The sequence below is a fragment of the Thamnophis elegans genome, chromosome Z (assembly GCF_009769535.1).
Source record: "Thamnophis elegans isolate rThaEle1 chromosome Z, rThaEle1.pri, whole genome shotgun sequence".
In the NCBI taxonomy this organism is placed as follows: Eukaryota; Metazoa; Chordata; class Lepidosauria; order Squamata; family Colubridae; genus Thamnophis; species Thamnophis elegans.
The window spans coordinates 90,201,717-90,213,783 of NC_045558.1; the positions used below are offsets into that span (position 1 = coordinate 90,201,717).

Here is a 12,067-nt window from a genome sequence, read left to right on the forward strand (position 1 = left end):
CAATTTCATAGACCTCGTGAAATATAATTTAAATTCTCATTGAATAGATTTTTAGTTTTTCTTGGTAAAGATGTATCTACTAAAATGATTCTCATCTAAAGAAACAATTTTGCATGCCATTTTAAATACACATAATCAGTCACGGTTTCATCAGGTGCCAAACATATATTGCAATCCCACAAGAATCAAGGTGTCAAACAATAGAATTAAAGAACTGCTTTAGCTACTCATCTTCTGTGAAGTGGAAAAATATATCATTTAACAGCCAGTGAAAACTCACAAAAACTCCCTCAAGGCCCAAATGATGAAGGTCAAATTATCATATTTTCAACACATTATGGGAAGGTCTAGCTCTCTTGAGAATTTTACAATGTTGAGAAAGACATGGTGATGATCAATTCAAGATGGATGGACTCAACTACAGCAGCAAATGCACCTTTACAAAATCTAAAGAATCAGGCTGGGAATAGATTATATTCTGTTCCAAGAACAGTGTGTATAGCCTCAGGGACGTTACAGATTACTTGGGAAAAATCCATGTAGTTGATCACTAAATACTGATACAAACTGGATGGCACATCATCAAAAACATACAAACTAATCATATGAAATAACCACAGCAATACAGAAATGAGAGCTCACCAGCACAAGTGATATGCAGTGTAGAATAATTAAGTGATCATTTTGTACCTGCTTTGGTTTTTAAAGTCAAGTTTCGGCTGTTTTATCATTGCAAAGCATCTAGTAAATTTGAAAAGATGCCTGATTTTATTGAAGAAAATAAAAACAGTAAATTGTAAGCAGCAATGAGTTAATAAAAAAGAAATATTTTAGCATTTGTGTTAAATATAGAATGAAATGTCTGCAATCAACAGGAATTTAGACAGATAGTTCTTGTTGACAACCAGCTGAATAAGATGTCCTTGTGAAGGGGTCTCATAGTTATTGTCTTCGTGTCCCTGTGATTACATGATCACAATCTAGGCATTTGACAACTGGCTTGGATTTATTATGGTTGTCGATTCCACATTCATACGATCACATTTTATGGTTGTCACTGCCAACATCTGACACAAACAATGGGGAAATCAGAGATATGGTGGGATGCTGCAACCATTAGGATTTATCTAACAGTAGCCGAGACTGCTACAACTGCCACTATAAATCAGGCACAGTCATATGATGTTATGCTTTAAAGACTGTTGCTTAGCAACAGAGTTGCCCGTCCCAATTACCATTGTTAAGCTGTACCATAGTTCAGAATTAAATGATGTGGATGAGGCAGTTTTGTACATCACCAAAGCATGACTACCTGCCAGAAAGTTGCTAAACTGGAATACTAAATCACATTGAGAGAGAATTCTGGACCATTTGTAAATGCTGCAGACATCAGTAGTTTATTAGTATGTTTAGTCAAAACACATTCAAAAATGGAAACTTAAAAGTAAATATTTTCCACCTGCAACAATTAAACTAGGTTCTACTAGCATATAATGCTCAACACATTACAGCAATAAAGAGGGTAATTCCATTTGTTTGCATACCTATTAAAGCCAAAAGATGATTAAAGCAAGTTTGTTGACATAGGACTATAACAATAGCAATATTACCTATATCAACAAATCAGCAATAAAATAGGTCAAAGAGATCTGTTCTTTTCTTCTAGAGGTACATTTATTGAAAAGAGGGACAAGAACACTATGTATCCACTATTAAGTAGGTGAACAATCACCATGTAAACATCTGTGTATGCTTCCAATAGTTATTTCATGGCATTCAAAGAAGCAAACTGGAAAGCTCAATGGCTAGGTAGCTCCTCTAATTGTCATTACATTATTTATCATTATTCCATTAGTGCTGTTTGCCTTAACAGTTTTACAGAAGATGGTAGGGCAATATTATAGCACTAAAAAGCCAAATATAAATACTGAAACACTGGTACAGAACTGCCTGTTGAGAAAAGCAGTTTAAAAAAAGGTTTCGAATTCAACATAGTTCATGTAGAAGCATTCAAGTACTACATATCCAGGTATCATCTGAAAATGAAACAATTCAGCACGGCCCCTCCCCTCACATAAACATGGAAATAGAGAAATGTACCCCAGAAAGTGTATGAAAATAGTGCAAGACTTACCATCAAACATGGAAGATCTCAATTTGGGGAGTAAAAAACAATATAAACTTACTCCACACCTCAACCTACAGGCAAAATTTTCCACATTTTTGGGAAACAACAAATGGTTGGTTTCACCAAATGCTTCTTGCATTACAGGTTTTTGTTACATCGTAGCATATGAGGTCTTCCATGTTTAGAGCAGTTCTGAACGGTCACAAGCTTTTATCTCCCCTCTTCAAGAATAAACCTGAGTGAGGGTTTGTTGAACTGTCTAGCATGAAGCTGGGGAGTTCTGTTCGCTACATCTGCGGTTTTCTGGAATGTGCTATCTATGCAAACAGGAACTGGAAACAGCAAACCTCTCACCCAAACGCAAGATGCTCCACCAAGTCCAAATACATAAGAAGAGATCTTCCCTCTATGTACAAATCTGAGCCTTGTAGGCAAAGTCACTTCAAAGTTTGTGCAAAATGGGTGATAGTTCAAAAATTGAAAGTAGCAAGTATTTGAGCGATTTCCCTGCTCTATGAAAATTGCAGTATCCTTCAGTGTAACAAGTTGTATGTTAAATATGTTATCTGGAGTACACTTAAAACAACCCCCCCCCCCACTTAATTAACTTTGGACTTGTCTATGCAAAAGGAATACTCAATTCTATAACCAAACTTCAATTTTTAAAAAGCATCTACCACTTAATACCTCTTTTGTTCAAAGGCTTCAAAAACTTAACTATAGAGCTAGGCAAGTAATATTCCAGTAGCCTTTACTGATTTAAAGATACTGCAATTTTATACAATGATTTTATAAACATTTTTACAGCTGTTAAAGTTTTGCAGCACAGCCATTCATACACTATACTGTACAAAATCACCAGCAAGACTGGAATGATGTATTTAATAGAAGGCACCATCATGCTTATTACATTACCAGAGACCTCAATACAGTAAAGACAATTTTTCACTGTACACTGCTTACAGAAAGGGAAAAGGTAAGAGGAGTGTGTTGAGCAATCAACCATCCCCGTTTACAGAGAGGCAGAAAGCTCATAAGACTTTTACAAAAGAAAAAACCTTTTTTTTTCTATTCAGGACTATGATTTTTGAAGTTTTACATTTGTGTTTACAGCTAAATGGTTTCCTTCTGGAACATATTTTTAGTCTTGTTAAGTTTATGTGTACATATATTGGTCACAGCAAGCAGAGCAGATGCCCGCATTGTTTCACAAGCTATTATTTTTCCTTGCTGCTTTCAGCAGATGTCAATGTAAGATGAGGCAGGTACCCATTAGTGCGTTTAAAGTTCACAAAACATGAGTTGTTTGGAATCAAGAGTTCTAAAAGAAAAAAAGAGGGGGGGGGGCAAGCTTTTCCAATTCAAAGATTGCACTATTTGCATTTCCAACAGTAACACTTAAACAAAATGTGCAGCAGAAAGATTTTAACACATTGGAAAGACCTTAACTCAATTAGTCATACCCTCTGTCCTTTGTTGTTGCTGCAGAAAGTTTAAATGATCATTTCTCGGTCCCTAATCCCCAAGTCTAATTTATAAATTAACATTATGACTTGTCATGAAATTAGGAAAAGAATGTCCACCACAATTTACCTGGTGATCAAAGGATGTCTTTCACATCAAAGAAATGATAAAAAAAAAGGCTATGTTACATTCCAAAGCCAGAAAATTAACAAAAATGCAAACATGACGAATAACGTATCACTGTCAAGACTGCCTGCCAACAATGGATCTTCAGCGACGTTGACCTGTGAATCGGCCTTCCATCTGCCCTGTTCCTCTTCCAGAGCCAAGCTTCTGGGCCATGGCTCCTCTCAGAGGTGGCCCTCTGCCTTCACGGTCTCGCATCATTCCACCACCCACCATGCCACGTGAACCCCCTCTGTCACTGCGTCGAATATCCTTGCGATCATCACCACCACCTCGAGTTTCTCTTTCACGAGCAGCTCTGGTCTTTTTTTCTTCTACGTTCAAACGCACCTCACCCCGGAACATTATAGGCTTTTAAATAGAGAGGGAAGAATGGTAATACCAAAAAGCTTAGTTAGTTGTATATCCAAAAGCCACAGGCCAATAATAGTTTATATGAAAAACATGTTCTAGCTCAAAATTTATCAATGCCATATTTAAACTTGAAACAATGGATCTAGGAAAACATTCACTCCATCCTGCAATCAATTATTTCTCAAGAATAGATATTTCAATTTCACTATTTTTTCTTCATCTAGAGAAATCTGCTAATAGAAGACCAATATAGGACTTGTAAACAAATTTCAGAACTGATTCAAACTAAATTCCCTATGGTAATCACTATCCAGTGACTATAGTCAAGTTACTTACTTTGGCCAATAAAATTTTCTGAACTGGTTCAGAGTCATCAAAAACCACAAAGCCAAAGTTTGGAAGTTTTCCTCCAACACCTTTTGTATTGATACGAAGTTCCACAACATTCCCAAAACCTGTAAAAGTATAACATTGGTGATTAGGGAAAATGCATTTCATGGATTAGACAGAAATGACATGTTACTTATAGAAGCAGTTTAATATTTCAATTATAATAGGGCTTAAAAATCTCTCCACTAGGCTTCATAGCAAAATAAAAGAGAAATTACTTACTCATAAAGAATTCTTTCAGTTCATTTTCATCAATGTCATGTGGCAGATTGCCAACAAAGAGCTGGTGACTATCTGGATATCGAATTATTCGACGACTATCTGATTCATTTTGATCCATATCCCCCCGGCCTATGGTAATGAAAACATGAAAAATTAATGTAAAATCTTATCTTTTAACAAGCATACAAAATGGTAATTTTATATTTCAATCATATAATTCTTGTTTTAGACTCAAATATGTTTTAGAAAAACTTCTGAAAATCTCAAAAGAGAATAATAATGAAGATATAATTTTACTGGTTTCCTAATAAATTTAAATCTACCCAAAACAATTGCTCCACCAGCTATCAGTCCCTAGATCAGCATAGATTAACATCAGATCAATAATCAAGTAAGCAATATCCCAATCAAGAAACTGCCAAAGAAGCCAACATTAAACAGCTTAATCAACACTGACAGGGCAAGACACTAGAATATAAACTGATAGCTAACCCCAATTCTTGCTAGCACTGATGGTGTTACCTAGTTTGGATAATGAAACATCTGCAAGAAAACAAGCAAGCTCAGACCCCTCATTTCAACCCTGAGCTACAAATATTTTCCTTTATTGATAGCCAAAACAAGTATTGCCAAGGAATTCTATAAGCTTCTTTTTGTTCTACTTAATAATTGTATCTTGTAGATAGAATCAGCCATGAAATTACAAGAAATAAAATGCCACAGAAGAGGGGGGAAATCAGGAAAACTTTGGAAGAGGATTTATTTTCTTTTCGGCAGTAGAACACTACACATGCTCCCTCAAAGTAAGGGCTTATTACCATACATAAAACATATGTGGCTAAATCTTTTTGGTTACAAAGAAACTTATGGGTGAAAATATCTGGCTTTGTAGTTCCCAAGGACAATTACTAGTAGAATAGAAAAAAAAATATGTTTAGCTCTTGAGAGCTGCTGCCTGTAAGTATAATGAGATGGACCAATAGACAAATCAGGAGACAAAATTTTATGCATATCTGCTTCAAACCTTATTGGCCATGATTCAAATAGCTACTTTAGCAGCAGCCAAACCTGACAGCCTGTAAAAAGTTTAGCTTCATTTATTCAAAATTGATTGATTTGCTTAAATACATTGTTAGTCTACTAAAGTTAAATAGGAAGTATAATTTATATACAAGGATATGAAGAATATAAATGAAAATGTTTGTCCAATTTCAGCCCAATTTCTATTTTTACAGGAATTATTTAGTTCTTATAACTGCGAGCTTAAAATTAAACATTTCTAATTTTTGGAGGGCCGAATAATGTTCACTGGAAATAATTAGGGAGGATAGACCTTCATAATTCCTGTCCCTTTCATAACTTTCACTGCCAGAATCATGTAAAATCCAAAACAAAAATATTATATTTTTAACTGTAAAAGTTGTTGAACTCAGCTTTTTCTAAGCATATGGTGCATATAATCATTGTGAGCCTCCCCTGGTATTTTTTTATAAAAATGTTTTATACATATTCTGTAAAAATATGTTTAATAGACTTGCTTATTTTGTTATCAATGAAAAAAGCTATAAAGGTCATTAAAAAAGATACCTATCTAGCAGTGCAGCCTAATTTTTCTGACACAGAAAAATTCTTATGACCCTACAGTATATTTTATCTGCTATTAGAGATTTTTATTGCAGTTTTTACTTAGCCTCACAAGTTGCAGTTTACGCACTTTGATTACACAAAGGGCCATAAAACTATATTCCCTAATATTTCAACAACTGAATTGTTCTTTTCTCTTATATTTTTATCTCATTTTTATTATTTCTATGAATAGCAAGGTGATAAACATAACCAATACTCCTTCCTCCTCCTAGTTTCCTATTTTCTCCACAGCAACAACATGAAGTGAACTGGACTGATGACAGTGACTCACCCAGTGACTCAGCTGGCTTTCAGATCTAAGGCAGGACTAGATTTCTAGTCTGGCACCTTAACCAGTATACCAAATAGGGTCCTAACTGTTCCAGTAAACATAGATATAGTTACATGAATATATTTGTTCCATATATTTATGCAGAACAATTCTGTGCAGTTCATATAGCATTCATGTGATTTTCACTGTCAATTTCATTTGACATCTAATGCAAGTTTGTTACTCAGAAACAACATTATTTAAGGCTCTGTTCAGCTGTTGCATAAGATTATAAATCTGAACTATGTTCACGAAGGAAATTTTTAAAAGAGCAAGGAACTCAAAAATTTATTATAGGTAGTCCTCATTATTGACCAAAACTGGGATTGGTAACTTGGTCATTAAGTAAAGCAGCTGCTAAATGAAACCACCAATATGCTTGTGTTCTTATTTCAGCTTTCCTTTGTTTTACAGATCTGAAAAGATTATTTTTTTCATTACTGTTGTAACTGTGAACTGTTGTTAAATGAAGCAATCACTAAACAAGGACTTCCTGAATTATCACAATATTTTTAAAAATCACTATATTGTTAGATTAGGGTCACTCAAGTTATGTTTACAAAAGGTTCATTTTGAAATGTTTTATGAATTAAATTTCATGGAACATCTGGCAAAATCAAGTTGTCATGAGTGCAAAGTGTTCTGGGGGAACTACAAACATGATGTAACACATATTAAACTTGGAATGCTTCCAAACACATGAAACAAACCGTTTGATACTCAGAACACTGATTCTATCTTCAGATTCTAAGTTTCATAAAATTATAGATTGAAAGTAAAATTGAAAAGTGCTTTGCATAGCCCTATTTATTTTTCTTATCTAGCATACTTATTTACTTAATAATATTTTGTTTTATATTCTTTCATTCTAGCACATTTAGTTCTCACCTAATCTCCAATGATCCATGAACAGTCCTTACCCCCCACCTAATTTTAAAAGCCCTACATGGTATTGGACCTGGGTACTTGAGAGACCGCCTCCTGCCGATTACCCCCACTACGACCTATTAGATCCCACAGACTAGGCCTCCTCCGAATTCCATCTGCCAGCCAGTGTCGGCTGGCAACTCCTCGGGGGAGGGCCTTCTCTGTGGCTGCTCCGGTTCTCTGGAACGATCTCCCCGTTGAGATCAGGACCCTCACCACCCTTCCGGCTTTCCGCAAAGCCACTAAGACCTGGTTGTTCCGGCAGGCCTGGGGCTGAAGAATCTTCTGGCCCCACTCGAATGTTGCGACTGTTGTTTATATTTTAATTTGTTTGTCTGTAATTGTTGTTATTTGTACCCCTCCCCCCATGGTTGTTCTCCGCCCTGAGTCTCTCGGGAATAGGGCGGCATACAAGTTGAATAAACCTAACCTAACCTAACCTAACCTAAAAGGTACTTCTATGTTGTTGTTGTTTTTACTTGCATGTATTCAGTCTATAATCTTTAAGTGAAAATTCATAACTTGATCTTCATGGAAATCTAGGAAATTCACAACGAATTGAAAGAATACCTGGCCTGGGTCCCCTTGATGGAAAACCTGGTCTCTCCCTTGGACGCTGTTCACGTACACGAGGTGATTGGGATTGGTTTTCGGATTTTGTTTCGATTCTTTGCTGGAAAAAAAAATTAGATAATTAGATAAGATAATAAAATTCAAAACATGAGCATTGTGTATTATGTGGTACTACAACCCCCCTATTAACTATTTATTCTACATTTTCAATACTTAGATGGTTTGTTGCTCTACAAGCTAAGAAAATCATAAACAAAATGCCTGGTAACCCATGTCTAATGTATATTTTATTCATATTGATTGGAACTAAAATATTAGCCTTATGAGAAATTTTTACATTTTTCTCATTATTTTGCCCTATAGGCAAGTAGTTATGTATTGCTTTCAGAAGAAAAATATTAATCATCCCGTACATGTACAAAATGGGTATATGAGGTATTTGGAATCATACATTTTTTTCAGTCCAGAGTGAAACTGAAACTTGTAAAAGCCAAATTATCTATCACAAAGGCAAGTAACCAATATAAAAATAGGAAGAAGCAATTACATTACACTAGAACCAAGTTAAAGCCAGTCAGAGGGAATGGGAAGATATTAAGGAGAAGAAATTTCAGAAGTTGGGAGTATTTTCTTTCTTATCCTCCTGCTAATAAATTTGGAATTTTATAGTTGCAAATACCTTCTTTCTAGAAATTCTGAAGTTGAGGAAGAGGAGGGATTTTTTTTTCTAATCTCATTGCAGATTATTTCTTTTTTTGGGGGATATTTACTTTAAACAATTAGGCTCTAGATCAAGCAACTTGTATATCCTCAGGTCATCCAGGCATATTATTTGTTAAAAACAACTATATTTCCACCATGTATAATTTACATTGCTCTTTGGTTACATTAATTTTCAGATTAATGCATGAAATAACATACAAATAATTCTCAATTTACTACCATAGTGGAGCCTGCTATGATTATTGTAAAGCAAGTCACCACATGAGCAGATACATTTTTACTTTTATGACAATCATAAAGCAAATCCATTGTTTGCTATGGGCTGTTTCTGCTGAAAACTGGAAGTAAATGGAATGCTGGAATGGGATGCTTCAAATGACCATAAAAGCCTGTTTGTTGAGTGCTCAAAATGCAGTCATGCGATCGTGGGGCATGTGAGAAATGGACACTGGACCTTTGGTACCAGGTAGTAAGTAGCTTTTAGGTGGTCCCTTGGGGGGGTGGGGTGGAATAGGGAATGGTTCCATGTGAGTAGCAGGAAAGCATGCACGCAGCTCCATTTGCTCAAGCTGTGGGCACTTGTGCCTGCCACTTGTTCAAATGGAGCATATACACAGGTGTTTGCCTGCTGCTCATGCAAATGGGGATGCTTGCGCAAGGACGTTCGCTTCTTCCATGGCCCAGTACCAAATGGCTCAAGGCCCAGTAGTGTGCTATGATGAGGAAGTTTGGGACACTTTATTATACATAATATTCAATACACACACACACACACACACACGTTTTAGATTAATTATAGATTATTTAGAGGTCAGGAAAATGTTGTTTACTATTAATCCCAAACCATACAATCCTAAGTCATCAAACAGAATTAACTCATTGGTATAAACATTACCTGTAACATATAGTACACAACCAGTAGTAATCTAAATTCTAATCTAGGTTTGTCAATGGCTACTTGTTTTTCTTTCTGAAAATGATCAAAAATGCAAACAAAGCCTTCTAACTCAGAACTAATTCCCTCCTGTACTAACGTCATAAAAGAGACTTTATGCAAACTAGTTATTAGCGATGATTTTTTTTTAAAAAAAACTTCATCTCTGTTGATTGTGCTAAGACAGCATGATTGATGCAAAATCAGCTTAGCAGGGGCCTAATAATCAGTGTTTAAGTGCTGATTTTTAGGCCAGCACCCTAACTATTAGACCAAACTGTATCTTTTTATCAGGAAATTCTAATATTTTTTGTTGGAAAAATATACTATTAACTTCATTCACACAAACATTTAGCTTGCAGAGGATATGTAGAAAATACAGATTTTGCTTTGCTGTTTCCAGAACTAGTATAGGAAATAAACAGCAACAATGATATAAACCATAACTATGTTTTTCTAATAAGAAAAATATTTTTCAAATATTAAATATGAATATATGAAGATTAATATTTAGCCACAAATCTTTATTTAAGTATTTTGCTAAATAATCTATTGGGAATTACTGTATGTGCACAATTTTCTAACTTTCTTCAAATTGCTTGAGATATATGTAAAGAAATGAGGAATTCTGAATTATGTAAATTGTTCCTGGAATGTGTTAGCTAGATTTCTATTAAGGCAGTTCTATTCCCTCCCTAATATTTCCAGATATCTTCCACTACTCTTTCACAAGCATTTTTGAAATGTTCACAATGACTGTGCTATCAGATCATTATTGCAGCCTGCAAACAAATACAGTAGAGTCAGCTGTATATGAAAAATAATGAAAGAGTTTTCAGACATAAACAAGAAAATAACCTAAGGCATCCACAGATTGGTTACCTGTGAGGCTGGTGCTTTGACATGACTTGGAATTCCAGAAGAAGAAATAGTACCACTAGGAGGCAGGTTTTTACTGGTCACTGAAGCCCAGGAGAAAGCCTACGGGAAATGCAACAAACTTGGTCTACTGATTATGGCTGACTATTGGCATTCCTCAAGTAAAATCTGGTTTATGAAAACATTCCTGTTCTAATCCACAACTGACAAAATTAATTAGAACAATGTATTTTCAGTGTATTCACTGTGCAAGATAAACAAGCATCATTGTTAGGTTCATCACATAAGGTTACAAATGTTCTTACTAATATATGTTGATGTCAATTACTCAATTATTTTTATGATTTTTTAAGTAGTACAGACTTAATATTTGCACATTTAAAAATATAAAAATATAATGTGAAAAACACTTTCTCAATCTCTTATCTTCCTGAACTGAAAGCAAACAAAGTATCAGCACTCAATTAACGTAAGCAAAATTAATCAAGAGGTTTTTATCACTAACAGGAAACTTTAGAAAAGTATTAGGTATAGCTTGTTCTTAATACCTATACCCTTAGCATTTATACTACAAACAATTTATGAGCTGATGTTGCATTAAACAATCTACCAGAAGATGCTGTACCAGGGGGAAAAAATGTATATCATCTAGAGCAATGTATTTCAAACTTGGCAACTTTAAGCTGCATGGACTTGAAGTCCATGCTTAAGATATTAAGCATAAAGTTGCCATGCTGAGAAGCACTTATCTAGGCTTACAAACTGTGACATGTCAAACTTTGAGGAATCTGTTGTGATACCCTGGCTTTGGAATATTCTTGCCTGAAGGTAAAGATGAAACCAAAGTATCTGATTGTTACTACTAAATGAAAACCTTTCTTTTTACCCTTGCACTTTTGACTTCATGTCCACAGTTAATTTTACCTCTTAAGTGCCTTTGTTAGTGTCACATTCATTATTTCATTGTTTATTGCGTTTGCACCGGTTTGGCTTTTCCTCCCCAAACTATTACCCAACCAAAGATAATCTGGAGAATGAGTAGCACCAAAAATAATTTAAACGAATACATTTAAACAACAGTACTATTAATTATCTTCAACCAAATGTGAAATCTGAATTAGGAGAGATCCTGAGCTAATATTAAAGTTAACTTTGATTAACGTAAGAATCAATAAAGGTAGCTAAATTCAATAATAGAAAGTTGTATTCACCCTACACTCCTGATGTTTTACCTTTCTTTAAGATGGCAACAATATTATGTTCTGTACCAGACAAAAATATAGCATGTAATCTTCAATTACCAAAACCAAGATGCACATATTTAAGAATT

At 34.9% G+C, this 12,067-nt stretch overlaps 1 protein-coding gene across 4 annotated transcripts in view; it reads right to left on the reverse strand.

The window, feature by feature from the left end:
• Window positions 1-1,374: 1,374 nt before the first annotated feature.
• The window catches only part of G3BP2 (G3BP stress granule assembly factor 2), a 46,005-nt gene continuing 35,312 nt past the window's right edge, over window positions 1,375-12,067 (reverse strand). For all 4 annotated transcript variants that reach the window (XM_032236849.1, XM_032236848.1, XM_032236850.1 and 1 more), the window contains 5 exons: window positions 10,741-10,839; window positions 8,199-8,301; window positions 4,745-4,873; window positions 4,469-4,587; window positions 1,375-4,129 (listed from right to left, as the gene is read on the reverse strand). In XM_032236849.1, the coding sequence (XP_032092740.1) occupies window positions 3,863-4,129; window positions 4,469-4,587; window positions 4,745-4,873; window positions 8,199-8,301; window positions 10,741-10,839 (717 nt within the window). In that variant the 3' untranslated portion in view covers window positions 1,375-3,862. The remainder of the gene's footprint in view (window positions 4,130-4,468; window positions 4,588-4,744; window positions 4,874-8,198; window positions 8,302-10,740; window positions 10,840-12,067) is intronic.